This window comes from Phascolarctos cinereus, unplaced genomic scaffold (genome assembly GCF_003287225.1).
Source record: "Phascolarctos cinereus isolate Bilbo 61053 unplaced genomic scaffold, phaCin_HiC Scaffold_5;HRSCAF=322, whole genome shotgun sequence".
Taxonomy (NCBI): Eukaryota; Metazoa; Chordata; class Mammalia; order Diprotodontia; family Phascolarctidae; genus Phascolarctos; species Phascolarctos cinereus.
This window is the reverse complement of record NW_027555958.1, coordinates 426,339,949-426,360,502: the sequence shown is the minus strand read 5'-3', so window position 1 is coordinate 426,360,502 and position 20,554 is coordinate 426,339,949. Positions and strand designations below refer to the sequence as shown.

Genomic DNA, 20,554 nt, shown 5'->3' with positions numbered 1-20,554 from the left:
AATTTTTGAAACTGCAGAACTCTCTGAAGCAGATACCATTTCTGTTTTGAAATGAGCTTCTCAGAGTTTGATTAACATAAGAAGAGCTAACATTTCCCTTGCTCTGAATAGCTTCTCCTTCAATATGTCTAAGAGATCCTTTGGCCTCTTTCTTTGTGGTACTTTTGGCTTAAAACAAATTTTAGCATAGTCTTTCCTCATGTTAGGATTTCTAATTTTTCTGAAATACACTTTTCATTTGAGATATGAACATAACCACCTCAGTTCCACATTGGAAAGAAAAATCTCAGGTTTCCAGTGTGAAGGACTGAAACTGATCCATAAACATTAATTTATGTAGCATTCGTGTGGGATTAAACTGAGAGCATAGTATTGAAGTTGAAGGGTGTTGTTATGTCGGGAGATAGCTAGGCTTGTGTTATTTCATAATTGTCTCTTATGGTTCTACTCCAGGAAGTTTGTGGTGTATGAAGTATTGCGGGAAGATGAGTTCTCGCCCTTGAAGAATGCAGACAGTCAGAATGGGAAGGACAACCCCACGACTGCGCGGCATGCGTTAATGTCCCTGCATCACTGCTGGGTCCTCAACGCTGGGGGTCACTTCATAGATGAAAATGGGTCTCGTCTTCCTGCCATTCCTCGGTAAGGACAGTTCCTGCTCACTCTGTGACCCTGGGCATATCCCCTGGGACTGTGCAGCTTCCCACTTCTCTTTCACATAGTCCATTATTCTCCACTCTTTTAGAAAGGGGATAATTGAGATTTGAGCGGTTCTTCATGTGAAGAATTTGGCTATGATGATTGCCTCAGAGAAAACTAGATTATTTTCCAGTTAAAGATTTAACTACCCTGAATCTCTTGTTATCATAATATGCCATCTTATCATTAGTTACCTATTGAATAGTAGATGACAAGTACTTTCTTTTTATATCCCATACACTTTTTATGTGGTGAAAGGGGCAACGTGCTGTAGTGGACAGAGAAGTGGCCTGAAGCCTGGGAGACTTGGGTTCAAGTCCTATCTCGGACACCTTTTTGGCTGTTATCACCCTGGGGCTTTAGGCCAAAGGTGTCCTTCCCAAGCTAGGGCAGAATCCCATGTGCAGCCCAAACCAGATTAAAGTGTTATTGGGAGATAATTGACAAAACAAAATAAAAATACAGCACAACATAGATAATGTTAATTTGTGGTTTTCTAAGTCAGTATGTGGTCCTTGGCGATCTCCTTCCATTTCTGTCTGAGTTTGACACCACAGCTGTAGACAACTCTCTTAAGATTTTCAGTTGCAAAGAAGGTGCCAACTTGCATTAGTAGAGGGAGTTTCCTCACCTAGGAGTCCCCCTTACCCAAGGAAATCAGAAGTGGTATTCTCCACCATGGTTTAAGTTCTCTCTCCCATTCCTGTACCTCTTGATTCTTTGGAAGCAGCTGCTTTGCTGCTATAGAAATGTGACTGTTCAAGGCACATCCTCTGGAACCCACCGGAGCTCCCCTCGCTCTCACAGAGGTCTCAGAAGAGTGGCGAATAGGGTCACCATGGTACTAAGTGTGAAACGTAGGTGCCCTGGAGGGAAGTGTATTCCATCGGTGTGCCCTGACCCTCCTGGATGAAGAACCTATAGTACTTTGGATTGTCAGAGTTAGTAATCGCTGGAAGTATTCAAGATCCAGATGAAATGATGAGAAAGATACAGCCTTTAAACTGCATGTATCTCATATTTTATGTTTAAAACACTTAGCTGCTGCTGAAGTCCTGACTCCAGTAACACATTATGACTTGATTGCCTGGGAGTGTTTGTGGATGGCAAGCCCCTGTCACTGGAGATGTCCACTTAGAGCTGGAGAGTTCTCCTACTGAGGATTCTGTAGATGGAATTCATGATTCAGACGGGAGTTAGACTAGATGACAGATAAAATTTCTTCTGTGTGATACGCATTCCACGTAGTCCGCGCCCACACCATGTTTCCAGTTTAACAGGGACTGTGACCTCTTTCAGTTCATGGAAGAAGGTCAGCAGACTTCTGCATAAGGGTCAACAAGGTTGATCTATGAGTATGCTGAAGCAGATCATTGTTGTAGCTAGCTTTGTTCATTGGATTTTTTTCCTTTGGTTTTTCTTTGTCTTACTTGTAATTTCAACATTAATAACAAAGTACCAGTAGGCCGCTCAAGCGTCTTGTATACTCATTGTCTTTCATTATTATTGTTTTATTTGTATTCATTCCCATTAATGCTTGTTTATTCCCACATAGCCATGCTACAAATGGAAAGTCAGAGCCGCTCACAGCTGATGTCAATCACAAGTAAATATACCTGGCTGCCTGCAGTGCATGGTGACGGGGCTGTGCTTCCCTGGGTACTTACAGGCTTTGCAGCTCAGAGTACTGGACAGCTACGAGACATATTGGGGGAGAATAACTTGAGCTTTTGGTGGGGTGCACTGCTTCCCTGGTAGCAGGCCTTTGGAAGACACACTAACGCAGAGAATCGCTGTGCATGATGGAGCTGGGGCATGCTTTACTAAAGAATCTGAAGAGGGGTGGTCAAGTTTGCAGTGGATAGGTTTATTGCAGAGTGAGAGCAGGTTATAAGCTAGCAGTGGTTGGCGTGGGTTCCTAGTACCCTCTAGGGCATCACTATAGATAAAAATTGCACTCTCTACACCTAGCTTTGAGAATTATGCTTGTGTGGGAGAAGAAAGTGTTGCCTACAGAAAGATGACTTCTCATCTGAGACATGGACATTCATTTCAGGGACCTGAATTTGTAGTGAAATTTCTCATGGCTCTTCTCTTTAATCATTGTGCACTAGTTTTACTTTCTCTAGTTTTACTAGAATGACAAAGTGAAAATTTTACCCCATTATACTGACAAGGAGTTTTCAGCTAAAACCAGGATATACCTTCTCTAGCCTGGTGTCTAGTGCAGGATGTGATGAAATCGACATCTTTGCACCTGAAGAGTCAGCTCAATCATTTTTATGTACTCTGAAGATGTGTAGGCTTGAGTTAGACTTTTAAGTAAAATGTAATTTGAATTTAAGTAAAATGAATTGGGAAATGAAAAAAAAATTGGAAAAAGGGCCTCTGGGAAGGGAAGCTTTTTTCTTTTCAATAGGTCAGCTATGAAATCAACTTCACCCATGAGCTTTCTCCTACCACTGTGACACAGTTGGATCTTGACAAGAGTAGTATATGTGAATTCCCTCCAGAGTCCTGTTGAATGTAGGTGAAGGACCATCCACTCCTAATCAGAATGGTTATCCTGTAAGATGGCACTTATCCATGAGGAAAAGAGCTCATTCTTTAGGTTCATTCTAGTGAATGGTCAGAGCAGCTCCTTTTGATCTCTTAAAAAATTGTTGGCTGGTATACCATCTTCTTGGTTTCTCATGCCAGATTTCTCATCATTGGGTTTCAGCAACTGCTATTGTAAAATGAAGCATTGGTTCTTTATATGTCTGCCTTATAGCATCTAATAATCTCAACTAAAATAAGAGTTTGAGTTTTATGTAGTAGCATTCATTTTTTAGTACTTAAACCTTTTTAATATTGTAATTTGGACCAATGAAGTCTAATTTAAAATTTCTCCTAAAATAGAGTCATGAGAGGCTGAAATTGTTTTTTTTTGGGGGGGTCCTTAGAGCCAGAAGACAAGATTGAATGGAAGTGGGGATTAGGAAAGAGAAGAGGCAAAATAGGGGTAGAGGAAAAAGAGGTATTTTTGATGAAAAGGGTAAGAAACAGTTCATCAAAGTGAAAGTGCTAGCACCTGGAGGGGGCCCCAATCCCGTCAGATGCCCACGGCTGGAGAATGCAAGCTGTTTATGCCTTGAGATTTTAAGCTTAATGGTGATAGCTTCCACCTTACCTGTATTAGGTAAGTTTATATTTTAAAGTCTCTCCAGTCACCGGTCCTGTGGGGTGTTTTTTTGCCGACTAAAACCTCTGAGAGTAGAACATTTTTGGGTGTTTTGTTTTGTACCTAATAGTATGCTAGTCAGTGATGAAAACAAAGGAAGCATAAGAATGGCAGTTTCTTGCCTTTCAGAAGTTTGTATTCTGGTTGAAAATGAAATAGTTAAACAAGACTACAGAGCTAGATATAATTAAGTGCAAAAGGGAGTAATAAAAATAGATGAGCTATGGCAATTCAAAGAAACAGGAGCTCAGTGTGCTCTGAGATTGACCTTTGAAGCATTAGTGGGATTTGGGGAGGCAGAAGGAGAGGGGGTGGGGCATTTGAGTGGGCTCAGAAGCAAGAAAAAGTGGAGAATGAACATGGCATATTGAGGATATGGCAAGCAAGGAGCTAGGCCTGGCTGGAGTGGAAGTTCACGTTGGGCAGCGGTAGGAGAGGGAAGGTCAGACCAGAGATCACAGAGAGCCTTGCCTGCTGGGCTGAGCAGTCCTGCTTCTCTCTAAGGATGACAGACAGTAAGAACTCTGGCTAGGTTGGCTTATTCCACCAGTGCCCAGGGTCTTTTATTTCGATCCACACTTGGGATTTCATTGCTGCAGGTGCCCTTTATGCCAGGGCACCTCAGCATGTGAACTGCAGCCTCGAGCCTGAGTCACATCTGGAGCACTGAGGAGTTCCAGCCTGTGCTTGAGCACAGGCCTTCCCAGCTCGGAGGTCGGCTCTAGCCACTGAGCAGCACTGTCTCTCACCTCAGGTCTTCTGAAACAGTTATGATTTGATGCCATAAGGTCAGCAGGAAATTAGATTCTGGTATTGTTGGTCACTGTCCCCTTGAATTAATGCACAGGCCAGAAGCCAAGTGACTAAAAAGTATTGCCAACATTGCTGGCTTTGATATTACTTAAATATTTTAGAAACTTGGAGTCTTAAACTGGACTAAATATGAATTTATGCAAAAGAAAGTGGTGAATTTGGCCTTGTCACTGCTGTGATACCAATGGAGTCAGCCCCAGAACTGGAGGTAGGCCACTGTCAACCTGAAGTACCCAGGCTATGCCACTTCTTTGAAAGGGTCTTTGGTAATAGGCACAGAGAACTACTTTGCAGGTAAAAACGACCAATTCTTTCTCATTAAATGAGTCAGCCTGGCTTATTTGGGAAACATGTCATTTGCCCTTTCATCCATCTCTGTAGAAAAGCAGGTACTGAGAAATAACATAAAGGGCTAATGATGGTTTTGGAAATCAGAAGAATATTTTTAAGATGTAGGAGAGGTGAATGTGTTAATATGAACAAAGTGATTTAAATAGTAATGCCGTTGAATGTCTTTTTCTAATGTGAACAACTTTATGCTATCCGTTATCACTAACATGGGGCAGCTAGGTGGCGCAGTGGATAGAGTGCCAAGCCTGGAGTCACGAAGACTCATCTTCGTGAGTTCAAATCTGGCCTCAGACACTTACTAGCAGTGTGACTGGGCAAGTCACTTAACCCTGTTTGCCTCAGTTTCCCTATCTGTAAAATGAGCTGGAGAAGGAAATGGCAAACCACTCCCCTATGTTTGACCAAAAAAAACCCAAATGGGGGCATGAGGAGTTGGACACGATTGAAATGACTGAACAGCAAGTCACTAACATGAGTCCCTGATAGATTTTATGACCACGAAGACAATATATGAAGGCAACTTCCCATGAATGTAGCATTTTTCAATCTTGGACCTATTGTTGATGTGAAATGGCATTCATTGAATGCATTTGTGAGTACAGGTGCTGATATGAAATATAACAGTGAGTTACCTATGTTATCTCCCAGACTTCAAGGAAGTTGCAAGCTCTATCGCTTTCCAATCTAATAAATAATTAAAGAAGTGGAGTTTTTGATGTTGGTGCTATTCTCTTTTTTTAGCTTGAAGGATGCCAATGACCTACCCATTCAGTGTGAAATCTCGCCTCTTGTCTCCTATGCTGGCGAAGTAAGTTCTCTAATTATACACCCCCACACACTTCAAGTTTTACTTGTTTATATCCATCTGCAAAAACATCATAGAACATAGAATTGTCAGAAATGTTCTAAGTGTACCCACAGAACAGAGCTGTACTATAGCAGCAAATTTTAAAAATTGCATTTGTTTTGGATATCCTTAATCTCAGGGCCTCTTTAACCTTTCGTGTGTCCTGGACCCCTTTGGCAGTCTGGTAAAGTCGATGGACTCCTCTCCCTAATGTCTTTAAATGCATAAAATTAAATCCATAGAGTTATAAAGGAAACCAATTCTAATAAAATACATTTATCCAAAAAAATTAAGTTCACAAACCCCAGGCTATGAATCCCTGCATTTGGATTCTTCTGCCATTAAAACTCTATATCAAAGCCACAAGCATGGTTTGGTGCTAGTAAACTACAAGCTTGAGGCCTCTAAACTTCCTTCCTCACACCCCACCATAGAGCTCAGCACCATGCTCTGTACACATGAAATACTGATGATGAAATTGTTGTGGGATTGGATTGGCCGCTGTTCTGGGGGTCATTGGGGCCTAACTGATTCCAAATGGTGTTGTTTTAAAATAGGTTCTCTTTGTTTCTATTTAATGCATCGTAACTTTAATCCTTAATAATCCAACTTGTTTAGATGCACAGTCTGTTCAGTTTTTAAAATCTTGTGAATGGAGAGGTTCTAGAACTCTTTGGGTGCTTTTTCTTACTATGTTCTTTGGCAGCATTACTGAAACAGTGTTGTAGGTCTGTCTTCCAAGACCATCTCCTGCTAGAAACAGCCATGTTGGGTAATGGGGATGGATGGAAAGAATGATTGTTGTCTTCTTGCACTTTGAGGTTAAGTAACTGTAACATAATCATAGACTGATTCCCTCTTTTTAGGTTTTAAATTTCGGTCATGTTGGGCCAGTGAGCCTGCTTCGGAAACCTGTATTTCGTAGATTCTCACTGGGTTTTTGAGTTTTCACATGTTAGCCCGACTTAGGATACCCTCCCTTTAGTTCATTGTTACTAAGAATAAGCCCAGCAGATTTCTAACTTTGTGTTTCATCTTCTCTACCTTTAGGGCCTTGAAAGTTATGTGGCAGAAAAAGAATTCCATGCTCCTTTAATCATTGATGAGAATGGTGTCCATGAGCTGGTGAAGAATGGCATCTGAGCTACATGGCTGTGCCATGTATCCACAGGAGTCACTCTCATTTGTAACGGGCCAACTGGGAAGGAATGTCAAGGGCAGTCATAGAAGGCTGAAGTTTGGGAATCCATTGGGTTAATTGTTTCACTTGTTCCAGCTGTTAAAAACTCCCTGGAGAGCTCATTGCCCAGACTGAGATTTCCTCTTGGCTTGTGGCTCATTGAAGTTCTTATTTATATTTTTTATTGTATATTTTCTGCCCAGAAAAGGAACACAATGGCTGTACAAGGAAATTTCCTCTGGCTAAACACCATCAAAGGTGTTTCTTGCTGTCTTACTCAGAATTGGGAACATTTATTTTTCAAGTTGTATAGAGTAATAAACCATTGTACACGAATCGTTTATGTGGTACTAAGTTTGAATTCTATTTTCTCTGACTTTACCTTTTCATAAAAAAAACAAAAAAGTAGATCATAAAATAAACTCCTTCTTGCTGTTGGGTTTTAGACCTTGTAGAAATTACAGAGTTGGAAGAGTCCTTTAAATCTTAAATCTCATTACTACCTGGCTCATATAAAAAGAAGATATGCAGCCTAAGACTTTCATGAACTACCATGGGATAATGTGTGGAGAAAAAAGAAATTCTTCTAGGAAAAGCTTGCAAAGTCATTGGACAACATCCTCAGGATTTATCCCTTTTGTATCTTCAGTATTACTTTCATTTTGCTTTGCTTGAGACTTTGGAATTTTGTATCAGTACTTTCTTCTCTCAGAGTTTTTTGTTTGTTTGTTTGTTTGTTTGTTTGTTTTTAAAGGCAATTGAGATTACTTGCCCAGGGTCACACAGCTAGTAAGTGTCAAGTGTTTGGTCTGAGGCTGGATTTGTACTCAGCTTCTCCTGACTTCAGGGCTGGTGCCCCCCAACAGGGTTTTTAAAATTCTATTTTTTTTCAGATCTGCATTCTCTCCCTCCTCTCTCCCTCCTCCTCCCCACACCCCAATTGAGAAAGCAAGAAAAACAAAACCCCTCTTACAAACATGTAGAATCAAGTAACACAAATTCTTGCATTTCACCGTGCCTCACCTCCACCCTAAAATGTGTCATTTCATACGCCAAGTTCTTCTCTATTAGGAATTAGGTAACATATTTTGGTTGGTCATTTTGTTGATTAGAATATCTGAGTTTTTCAAAGTTGTTGTTGTTTAATTGTATAAATGGGCCACCAAGTCTGCTCACCTCACTCTGCACCAATTTCTACAAGTCTTCCCTTGTTTCTCTGAAGCCATCCTCTATCATTTCCTACAACAATAGTATTCTCTAGTATACACATACCATAACTTGTTCAGCCATTCCTCAGTTGATGGCCACTCCTATCTGTTTCCAATTTTGGGTCCTTTTCCTCTTTAATTCTTTGGGTTATAGCGCTAATAACTGGGCCAAAAGGTATGCATAGCTTTGGGGGCACAATTCTAAATTGCTTTTCAGAATGGATGGACCAGTTCACAACTCTACCAACAGTGAGTTAATATACTTGTTTTCCCACAGACCCTCCAGCATTTGTCCTTTTCCCTTGTTTGTCATCTTTGCCAATCTGCTGTTTTCCCATGTACAAGTTGACAAATTCCAAATATTAATAGATTTATAGAATGTTGGTGTTGGAAAGGACCTTAGAGATCATTTAATTCAGGCCTCATTTCTACAGATGAAGAGCCAAACCCATAGATGAAGTGACTTGATCATAACTAGTTAGTGGCCGGAGTAGGATTCAGAGTAAGGAATTAAACTCGGTGGGTCTTCTGACTTCCACCCCAGGGCTATTTCCATTCTATGACATTGTCTTGCGAAATTTTCTCCTAGTTCTCTTGCCAGTGAGATAAAAAGTTTAATCAGCAATTCTCTATGTACTCTGTGAGGATTTTCTGGGTTGTCCATTGGCTAGTCTGAAATGCAACTTGCATAAGGTTTTGTTTTGTTTTTCTTTTTGGAGACAACCGGAGTTAAGTGACTTGCCCAGGGTCGTATAGCTAGTAAGTATCTGAGGCTGGATTTGAACTCGGGTCCTCCTGACTCTAGGGCTAATGTTCCATCCACCACACCACCTAGCTGTTCCAATTTGCATAAGTTTTTGAATCTTTTTTCCATGTCAGATTTGAATCTAAAAAAAAAAGCATAAACGTTGCCATAAGGCTTTTATATTCAGGGGAAAATTTCATAAAATGGTCAAATTTCGTTTTGTGCAAGCATTCATTAAGGGCTGACCATGTGCCAGTCTCTGTATTGGGGCTGGAGAAACAAAGTCAGAATTGAAGTATGCCCTGCTCTGAAGTCACATACTCTGTCATCTGAAGTAGGGAGCTCTTTGGAGGGGGGGGACAGTAGAGTGAACATTGAACTTGGATTCAGAATACCTAGGTTCAAATCCTGACTGTGCCAGATTACCATGGGATCATGAGAATGTCTCTTAACTTTGATGATCTATTAATAAAAGGATAGTTGTACTTCTTACTTCAAATGCTCAGTGGTTGGTTTAGAAACCTGTGGCCTTCAGGCCACATGTGGCCTTCTAGGTCTCTGGATGCAGCCTTTTGACTGAGTCCAAGTTTACGGAACAAATCCTTTTATTTAGGGAATTTGTCCTGTGAAGTCTGGATTCAGTCAGAGGGATGCACTTGAGGACCTAGAGGGCCACATGTGGCCTCAAAGCCTCAGATTCTTCATCCCTGATTTAGATAATTAGACAGCTAAGGTGGCTCTTCTAGGGTCACATCCAGTGTTCTTTCCAACCCAGATAACCCCCAATTCTAGCGCAAAGTCCAGCCTTCTGTGTGTAAATTTTGTTCGTAGTAGCTGTTACATGCAGAAGCACAAATAGTAGACTGTCTTTGGGTCACTGGGAAATGCTCATTGTCTTCCAGGCTTGCCCAAGGCTCTTAGCCCTCTGTCGTACTTGCTAGTAACTCTAGGGTAAGGTTTTATCTGTAGTCAGCCTTGTTTCTGGGACTTTGCCCAAGTCCCCCCCCCCCCACCCAATAGTATGTTCCTGGTTTCCTTGATCAGCAATTAGCAAATTCCTGCTAGAAACCTAATGTAAATTATAGTTGTTTTTCATCAAGGCACCTCGGTGGCTTCAGTAGACAGGGCCTTGAGTCAGGAAGACATGAGTTCAAATTTGGTTTCAGATACTTACAAGCCCTGTGACCCTTGGGCAAGTCACTTAACCATTGTTTGTCTCACTTTCCTCAATTGTAAAGTGAGGATAATAATAGTACCTACCTCCCAAAGTTGTTGTGAGGACCAAATAAGATAATGTTTATAAATCACTTAGCAGGATGCGCAGCACACAGTAGGCACTTAATGCTTTTTTCCTTCTTTCCCTGTTGTCTCCAAGAAGGTTCTATATAGATAGAATTGAACTTCCAGCTTGCTTCTCTCCCATTTTCTTCCTTTCTACAGCTTACTGGAAGCTGGCCGTAATTGCCTTTTGATATCCCTGTTTCTGAAATATGATAACCCTGGAGGACCTATACTCTCTAAGAAAACAAATGTAGTATTAGTGGAAGGGAACACAGAGCAAAGAGTGACAGGAGGGCCTTTGAATCCCAGCTCTGCATCTTTCTAATTGTGGGCCTGTGACCAAATCTCTTGGCCTTCCCCAAACTCAGTTTCCTCATATTGAAAATAAAGGGATTAGAGGGCTGCTAAGATCCGTTTATGGTTCTAAATCAACGATTCTATGATGAATCCTGATCGTAGGGGGAAGGATACTATGAATTTCATGGTAGTATATGAAATAATGTCTTTTTGTGAGAGATTAAAGGGATTGCTTTCCCTAAATCTCCTTTGCCACAGGTATCAAGAATTATGACACTTGCTTTGCAAATGTGTGTGTGTGTTCTTTCTTTAGTCCAGAGAGAGATTCAAGTGTCAGTCTCTCCTCCCTTCTTTCCTCTTTGTTGTATGGACTTCTACCTGAGCACTCTGATTATGGGAGATAATGTTACCTAACTTTCCTCTCTCTTTCCCTCCAAGTGTTTTCCTCTTCTCTTCGAGAGCCAAGGACAAACAACAACAAAACCAGAGGGTAAAGATAACAGTTCCCCTACAGTATGGGCTGCAACGGTGAGAGGGAAAAGACTTCCTTCCCCTATACCCTCTTCTACCCTGGCTCCAAGAAATGGGCTCAGGAGTATTTGTTTCTGTTCTGTTTTATTTGTCTGCAGTTTCAAGTGTGGACAGAGCCACGGGGACCTTAGAGCTAGTGACGGTGCAGTCAGGCAGCCCAGCAGTGAGGTCCTAAGAAGCCAGAGTGCCTGGGACTTGAGCTTGGGCGGGGAGGTTAGCTTGGATCTGGGACTGGCCTCTATAAGAGCTGAGCTAAGCTGTGAATCCTACCCCTTGCCCTCCCCAGGGTGTTGTAAAAAGGGGAGGGAAGATTATGCCTCCCATGTGTTGGGGGAGTAGGTTTATTACTTGTAATTATATCTTTGAGTAATATTTCCTTGTAAAATCTAATCTGATTGTTAGTGGTCAAATGGAACTGAGGTTGCAAAGGACTGACCCTCCCATTTGGGAAAATGCCATTGGTGGGAGCGTAGATACACACCTCAAACTCCCTTAAGGGTACCCTGGAACCCTGGGGAAGGAGTGAAATATAGCATACTTGGCCTTCAGGCAGTGGGGACCAGGGCTGGCTGTGCTACATTGGTAAATGACTGTTGACTGACACAGATCCTCTAAGCATTTGCTTTGACCTGGCTGCTCTGGAGGTCTTCAGCTTGTATCTTCATATGTTTTGCTCCCCTCAGTGCATTAGAATTCACTTTTCTGAAGTTGATGTCAACATTCTTGTAGCCAGCCCACCCTAACTTTTGGGCTTGTAGACTGGCCAGGGGATTGCCTTGGATCATGGACGTTAGAGGAAGCCCGGAAGCAAAAAAAAAAAAAAAGGGAAAAAAGGGGGAAAAATTGGCTTGAGAAGGAATTTGTGGGCACTTCTGAGTGAAAGTGAATGTGCCCGGAAGTAATGAGTATCAAATGTGTAACTTAAGCAGACTTTATTACTTGATTTAAAATTTTTATTTTATTAGCACATGCAGAATAAGCTAGTTCCTGTGAGTCAGACACATGTCGTCAGTTTGAGGTTTGTCCTAGGTTGGCTGTGCTCACTGGAGAGTAATCATTTCTGTCCTGGGTAGGCCCGATGCTGTTCAGCAGAGGGCAGCAGACCCACACAGTATGGAAAACCCTCCCCCAGAAACAACCCAAAAGTAATGTGTCGAAAGCCATCAAGCTGGAAAGACACTATATGGTCATCTAGCCCAAACTGGGCTCCCTCTAACTCCCAATTTTTTTTTTCTGCAATTGTGTTTTCATTGATAGAGGGAACTCTCAGTGAGTTCCCTCTCGCTCCCTCTCTTCTAGTGCAAAGTGATTTGCGTGGGTTCACACAGCCAGTCTGGAGAAAAGGCAAGACTGCAAGAGAGGTCTTTCTGCCTCCAAGATAGGCTGTGTGGTTGGTCCTTGGTTCTTGAAGAGGCCCATGGCATCAGGGAGATGATGCCGTGATTTGCAATTGACTTTGATTTGAGTGAGTGAGAGCTGTGCAAGGTCATCAGCCTCACTTTCTCCTCCAGAGCCATCTGGGTCCAGCAGCCAGATATCAATCATGATGACTGGAGATGGCCCAGGATGCAGTGGGAGACCTTGGCCATTTCAAGCTAAGGTCTTTCTAGGTTCTCACTTTGAGTGAGGCCTCTTTAAAAATGAGTCAGGGTGGCACAGTGGATAGAGCACCGGCCTGAAGTCAGGAGGACCTGAGTTCAAATCCGGCCTCAGACCAAACATTGACACTTACTTAGCTGTGTGACCCTGGGCAAGTCACTTAACCCCAATTGCCAAAAAACAAAAACAAAAAAAAAAGTGAGTCAGGGATCCAAAGAAAGAGCTATGGAGTTTGCAGATCAAAGCATACTATTTGCTGCTTTTTTTCCTTCTGTTTTGTTTTCTCTTTCTTGTGGTTCTAATTCTTCCTAACAATATCACTAATGTGAAAATATGTTTAATAGGAATGTATATGTATTGTCTAAAAAAAAAAAGAATAATTTTACAGATATCTGCCTTTTTGTGTCTAATGGTAGATATCTGTAGGATGGGGGAGGGGAGGAAAGGGGGAAAAAAAGAAATTCCCATGATAATTTTGTTGTGTGTTTAAAAGTAATAGCAAATTGTGTGTAGTAGATTTGAAGTTTCATGTACGATCATCTTCTTTATTGTACTATGTTATGGAAATGCTTGTTTTATTCCATAAATTAAAACTAAAAATTTTAATTAGCTTTAAAAAAAAAAGTGAGTCAGAGGATGGCCCCTTTCATGGGGGGGGCAGGCATCAAACTGGGAGGGGAAGACCTTTAGGTTTGCTGGCCAAAAGAGAAACAGTTACTATTTACATTTGCTCTGAGCCAAGAAGGCCCAAACAATAACCATTAAGTGGTGCTTGGGCAGGGAAGTGTTGTTTAATTTGTGAGCTCCAGAGTGAATTCGGTTTAAGGCTTGGTCTTTGAGAAAAAAATCTAGCCAGTAAACCTCAAATTAAGAAGGTAGCATTAGGCCATCAAAATTTGCCTTCCTTTGGGCTGAACACCTTTGGGTAAAGGCAGAGGAGGAGAGTAAAGGTAAGGAGAGGGGAGGGGAAAGGAGAGGAGAGGGGAGAGTGCTCTATCTACAACCCTCCTCTGCCTCTCTCAAACCTTCCTTTTAACAGATGAAGAATCTTGAGGCCTAGACAGGGAAAGATAGTTGACCAAAGATAAATAGGTAATTAGCATGGGACCTAGTATAGGACTTGGGTTTTCTATCTTCGAGTCTATCTTTCCATTTTCACTTTTTAGTGAAAGGGCTTGGGAATGAGGTAAGAGTTCAAGCGCCTTTTTCTGGGAGGGATCTTTGTTCTTGTCCCCATCTTCAATATAAGAAGTCTTCCTGGCCTTTAGTTTCTGCCTAACTTTGTACACCAGGCTAAGCAAATTCCTAAGATAGTAAAGGGCATTCTGGTCAGAGCATCCTGGGGCCATTGTTCCAGTCAGCCTTCTAGAAGGGGAAAAAAAGATTAGTTACCCTATAAACTACCAAACATATGCCCAATTGCTCTCCAGGGCATTCCTAATTAATCTCCTTAAACCTGTGATTTTGCCATGTTCTTATGGGATCAGAGAATGTTGGAGCTGGAAAAGGCCTTAAAACTCTTTTAGTCCAATTCTCATTTGACAGCTGGGGAAACTGAGGCACACAGAGAAGAAATGTCCTTCCCACAGTGAATAACAAAACTATAACTTGAACTAATATTCTCTTACTCAAAATTCAGTGTTTTCCTCCTATGCCACATATTTAGAGAAAAAGTCCAAACCAATTATTTTCCCCCCTCTTAATATATTTTGCTCTGTTTCCTAAAGAAAAAAAACAAACCAAAAATAAAAATGGGAGAAAATTTTGAAATAATTTATTCTTAGTAGTCGAGGAGGAACTTTTTAAAAACTTGTTTTATATTTCATGATGATTAATAATGAAATAGTAGGGCAAAATGTGAAATTCAACTTAACTTCAAGGTGCAATGTGCTGCCGCATGAATAAAGTCAAGCTGACTGCTGATTTTTTCCTGTTGATTTGGAAAAAATGTTGGGGGAAGGTGTCTGAGACTACGAGCGTGGCTGAGTTAGCAGGGCCAATTACAGCAGAACTTGCCTATTTGGATACTGATTTAGATTCCAGTAAATCACTCTTCCACAGGCCTGGTGCTTGCCTTGTTTATCAGCATGTGCCAGTTTTCCCTGATGGTGAAAGTCTTCGTAAGATAGTGGGTACAAAAGGTCTTTTGTAACGAGGTCAAGGGAAAGAAAACACCCCTCTGAAATTACTGAAATACTCCTTCCTCCTCATTTCACTCCAGGGTTTTAACTTTAATTTCAAAAGATCTAAAGCCCCAACAGATATTTGCCTTTCAGTAACTCTATGGGCATCGATTGTTTGCTGGCAGTCTTAGATGCTGGAGGCTGAAATAAATTGTTCATTGCGACTCTACTTGGAGCAGAGGTTCTTCAACTGGAGCTCACCAATGGATTTCAGGGGATCTTTGAACTTAGATGGGGAAAACTACATCTTTATTGTCATTAATCTTTAAATTGATCATGTCCTTCAATTTAAATTAAAAAAAATTAAAAATATTCTGAGAAGTTCCTAAGCTTCACCAGACTGCCAAAGAGGTCCATGATATTCTAAAGGTGAATAACTCCTGACTTGGAGGATGATGGGTTTCAAGCTTTCAATTACAGCCTAGAAAAAAGGAGCGAAGACTCACTGGAAACTGTTTTCTTTATTTTGTCGTTGAGTTGTTTTCAGTTGAGTCCAACTCTCTGTGACCCCATTTGGGGTTTTCTTAGCAAAGGTACTGGAATGGTTTGTCATTTCCTTCTCCAGCTCATTTTCCAGATAAGGAAATGGAGGCAAACAGGGCTTAGTGACATATCCAGGGTTACGCTGCTAGTAAATGTCTGAGATTGGATTTGAACTTCTGAGCATGAATCTTCCTGATTCCAAGACCAGTGCTCTATCCACTGTGCCACCTAGCAGCCCATTCTTTTTAGACAACAACCTGATATGATAGAGTAGCCATAGAAGCCAACACAATGGGCACCTCCACGAAGGGCATTGAAAACACAAGAGGAAATGTTGTGACACCCTTCTACAAAACCGTAGCTTATTTCTATTTCTGTACCTAGAGGATTATGGGTGTTGCTATTTATTTTGCCCAAGAACCTAAACTGGCAAGATGTGACAATTAGAAATGAGGCAGAGAAAGGTGCCTCGGGAGGTAGGGTGGCCACAAGAACCCTGAGTTAGTTGGATATTCAGGGTTCAAATATCAGGTCTGCTACTTAATATTCAGGAAAGTCATTTAACCTAGCTGTGTGCCTCCATTTTCTTCTCTGCAAAATGAATGGGTTAGACCAGAGAACCTCTATGGTTCTTTCCAATCCAATGTCTGATTCAGTGACTACAAAAATAGAATAGTGTATAGAATGAGACAGGCAGCAAGTATTTACTAAGTCTTATTGCATGCCAGGCACTGGGCTAAGGCGCTGGGTTAATAAAAAGTATCCATTTCATACAAATGGTTATAAACTTTTGGCCCTTCTTATGTTGGATGGTTACCATAGATTAAAAAACAGTTAGATAAAAGTCATGGTCTATAGCAAATTGATTCAGTGGAAAGAGTGCCGGGCCTGGAGTCAGGGAAGATCTACATTCAAATTCTGTCTCAGACACTTATTCCCATGTGATCCTGGGCAAGTTATTAAATCTCTGCCTCAGTTTCTTTACATGTAAAATGGGGATGGTAATAGCATCTACCTCCCAAGGTTGTTGTGAGACTCAAATGATATAGTAATTGTAACATACTTAGCAAATGTTAGCTCTTATTGTCAGGATGCTGACAAAAAAGAGATCATATCTGTAAAGCATGTAGCAAACCTCAAAGAATGATATCCAATGCTAGCTTTTATTATTATTAGTGAGAAAGCTCTTGGAGTATGTAATGATCTAATTCTGAGTTAGATGGGCCCTTTGCCCATAATCTTTTTTTTTTTCCAGGAGGCTGGGAAAAGTCTTTATTAACAACCAAGACACAGCCATGAGGGAAGGGGCAGGCGAGATCACAAACTAAAAACCAACAGCTAGCAAAGGGCCCTGCAGGCCCAGAGGGCTGCACTCTGGGGTCCTCACAGACCTCCCAGCGACAGACAGAAACACCTGGGTATCTGTCCTGGGGAGGAGGTGGTGGTTCTGTTGTTCCAGGAAGTGGAAGGGTGTATGGCGCATCATTATAAGTGATGGGGTAAGGGAATAAAGTAGAGGGAGGTCCATCACTGCCCAAGGCCACCTCCCCCACGAAGAGGCAACACCAAATGGAGGACTGAACCTTCCTGGATCTTGCAATCAGCAGCTGTCTTCTTGTCGTTCATCTGTTTGCCACTGTAGATGAGTCGCTGCTTCTGTGGAGGAATTCCTTCTTTCTCTTCTACTCGCTCCTTGATCCGTTCCACCTTGTCTGTGGGTTCAACGTCAATCTCAATTTCCTTTCCTGTCAGCATCTTCCCCCTGTAGCCAAGCTTCTTGTGGATGAATTGCTGCTGCTGCTGCCGCTGCCTCCGCTCACCAGCACCCCTTTGCCCATAATCTTCCAAGGCTGGCATGGGAGGAGACGATCCTATTTTTGCACCAAATGTTCCTTGGATCTGAAGTAGGATAAAATTCTGGTCTAGTTGGAATGTTGCATCAATTCTGTTTTTTATGAACGGTGCTGATATGGGTAAGTTAACAACCTGCTCAAGACATGAAGGAATTGAAAAAGGAGGAGGTGCTTAGATGATCTCCTGTAGCCATCCTTGTCCAGGCTGGGGTTTAGTTAGAGCTTGACAAGGCCTAAGATCGTCTGGTCCAACCTCCGAATTTGACAGAGAAGGAAAGTGAAGGCCAGGAAGACAAGGGATTGGCTCAAAGTCACATGGTATGTGTCATTGAATGAACTGCACTTTATATTGTCGATAAATATCTCTGGTTAATGAGTCTTTGGTCTGCTTAGAAGGGAAATATCTCTGAGCCTCCATGACCTAGAACGAGGCTTTTGCCAGCCTCAGAAATGTCCAATGAGGGTAGGTGGTATGATAGTTAAAAGGCAGTGAACTGACAAGCAGGAGTCTTTGCAAAGTGAAAACTTTCATTCCCTAGACTAGAGACTTGAAGATCCCGTCTACTTCAAGTGGAGGAAGTGTGGCCTAATTGTCATACATCAACAGACCTGGGTTTGAGTCTCAGCTCTATTACTGTATCTGACTTTCAGTCTCCCCATCTGTAAAATAAACATAATAATACGTTCACTACCAACTTCACAGGATCAGTTTGAGGGCCAAACAAGATAATATTCAAAAAACACTTTGTAAATAAAAAAATGTTATAGAAATCAGAATTTCTATAGCATGTTAGGTCTGTTCTAGAGCTTCCTGTCTTTTCTGGGCCATCTATGAGAGATCTTGTCTAGGCCTGGGTCAGAGAATTTCTCTTTGTCTGGGCAGTTGGGGTTATTAAAGTGATAATGATAATACTAGTCCTAGGGCCTTCCTTGACTCAAAAGTCTATCTCTGCCTTCTGGGCTGGAGTTGCTGCTATAAAATCAAACATTTGTAGAAACAACCATCATGGGCCTGGGGCAGTAATTGCTTTCTTTTCTTTCAGGACTGGTTTCTTCATTGCCTTTTTGATCTTATGGAAATTAACTGAGCAAAGGCTGGAGTTAAGAGCGCCCAACTCCCCATTCATGTGATAGCATAGAATATCACATGAGAGATGAGTCAGTCAATAAGCATTTATTAAGCTCCCCTTGCATGCCAGGCACTGTGCTAAGTGCTGGACTTGCAAAGAAAGGCAAGAGATCATTTCATAGAATCATAACTGGGAGGGACCTGAGAGGTCATTTGATCCATCCACCACATTTTGCAGACAAGGAAACAAACCAAAAGAGGTGAAATTATTTTCCCCAAGTTACATGGCCAGTTAGTGGCAGAGTTGAATAACTATTTCCCCCCAACCCTGTAATTACCCAGTGTAGACAGCCTTAAATGGCTCCACCATCCTACACACTCTTGAAGCTGCTTATCTAAATAAACCTCCCCAAGTGTTTGCCAGATGAATGGAGAGGCCCAACTCTGGGGGACGTTCCTGGCCTTACTTTCCTGCTGGGATGGATGGGATTGTTTGGCAGGCCTGGCACAGAGCCTGAAACTGCTGGGGGAAGGACAGCCGAATGACCAGTCTCTCCTCCTTTCAATATTGGACTCAAGGAGTGGAAGGAGGCGACCTGGAGGAAGAAATAGAATGAAAAGTCATTCTAACTGCTGGTCCTACCCCTGCCCTCTGAGTAAAGGGCCCGGCTGGCCCCTGCTGATTCATCCTTTCTGTAGTTCCTGGCCGCAGCCAGCTCCAAGTGCAGGTGATCAGTTGAAAAAAGACTGACGGCCAAATGATGTGGGTGGGGTTATGGCTAAGCCAAGCCAGCAAAACTACAGCCTGAGGCGCCTGCTGGGGCTTTTCTTGGTTACCTCTGCTGAACCATTGCCTCCCAGGCATGGGAAGGACTACAGGGGCTATCTGGTTCAACCTGTGTCTCAAAAGGAATCCCCTCTACTACACACCCAGGATTTGTGTGAAAATCTCTAGTGATGGGGAACCTTTTACCTGTTAAGGGAGAGGGAGGGGGAGAGGGGGGAAAGGAAAAGGGTAGACGGAGAAGGAGAACGACAGGAGATAGAGAGGAGAGTGAGAAAGAGGGGGGAGAGAGAGGAGAGGGGAGAAGGAGAAAGAGAAGACAGGGGAGAGGGAAAAAGAGAGGAAGAGGGGATAGGGAGAAGGAGAACGAGAACAACAGGGGAGAGGGAGGAGGGGGAGAGAGGAGAGGGGAGAAGGAGTAAGAGAAGGAGAGAGGGAGACAGAAGGAAAGAGAGGAGAGTGAGGAGAAGGAGAGGAAAGGGAAAGAGGAGAGGGAGAAAGAGTGGGGAGAGAAGGAGAAGGGCAGGAGAGGGAGAAGAGGGGAGAGGGAGAGAGGAGAATGAGAAAGACAAAGGGAGAGAGAGAGAGAGGAGAGGGGAGAAGGAGAAGGGGAAAGGACAGGGGAGAGGGAAAAGAACAGGGGAGAGAGAGAAGGAGGACAAGAAAGAGGGGAAAGGGGAGAGGGAGAGAATTCATATATTCCCTTCTGAGTGATCAATGGAAGAAAAGATTAACCTAAGCATCATAAAGTCAAATGCAAATTGACTAATGGCATCCCACCCCTTAATAAAATGCTTTAGACTTACAAAGTGGATTAATTTCCAATTTAAATTCAACTTTGTCTGAATATCATTAAAGGTACCCCTACATTTCATGATTTGTTTGGTAGGGTTAAAGGCATATACGTACTCTAATACTTTATTTGGTGGATTGCTGCAAATATTTTGGAGAATATGGTAATTTGTAAAATTTATTGTATCTCAGTAGCACCTCACCAGCACTCCCTGCCCTTGTGACTGGAGAGCAGAGCCATGAACTCCCAAACCTCCAATTATGGAGGGGTCTGAGGATAGCCATCTACACTTCCCACCCAGCTGCCCTCCTTTTGGACTTCTTTGCCTTCTCCATCATGTGCCTCTGCAGGGTGCCTTCCCCGTCATCGACCCACTTTTCCACTTTTCTTTGCCTGTTGTCTTTACCCATTTGATTGTAAGCTCCTTGAGGGCAAAGACTGTCTTTTTTTCTTATTTGTATTCCCCCCCAGATTAGAGCAGTGCCTAGCATGTGTGCTTAATAAATGTTTATCGACTGACTTTTGTCCCAGAAATTCTTTTGTTAGAACTCTGTTTCCAAGATAACATAAAAAGGAAAAAAAAACCCTTAGTTATCTGCACAAAAATATTCCTAG

At 42.2% G+C, this 20,554-nt stretch overlaps 1 protein-coding gene and 1 pseudogene across 8 annotated transcripts in view; one reads left to right on the top strand and one right to left on the bottom strand.

Annotated features, from left to right (window-relative positions):
- UAP1 (UDP-N-acetylglucosamine pyrophosphorylase 1) overlaps nucleotides 1–7,449 on the top strand; it is a 49,333-nt gene extending 41,884 nt beyond the window's left edge. For 6 of the 8 annotated variants that reach the window (XM_078156529.1, XM_078156525.1, XM_020988614.2 and 3 more), the window contains 4 exons: nucleotides 454–642; nucleotides 2,255–2,305; nucleotides 5,828–5,894; nucleotides 6,984–7,449. In XM_078156529.1, coding sequence (XP_078012655.1) covers nucleotides 454–642; nucleotides 2,255–2,305; nucleotides 5,828–5,894; nucleotides 6,984–7,076 — 400 coding nt within the window. In that variant the 3' untranslated portion in view covers nucleotides 7,077–7,449. The remainder of the gene's footprint in view (nucleotides 1–453; nucleotides 643–2,254; nucleotides 2,306–5,827; nucleotides 5,895–6,983) is intronic. The other 2 variants (XM_078156530.1, XM_020988619.2) reach the window with 1 other exon arrangement.
- Nucleotides 7,450–16,698: 9,249 nt separating this feature from the next.
- On the bottom strand, nucleotides 16,699–17,314 carry LOC110209995 (ubiquitin-like protein NEDD8 pseudogene; annotated as a pseudogene).
- Nucleotides 17,315–20,554: the final 3,240 nt, after the last annotated feature.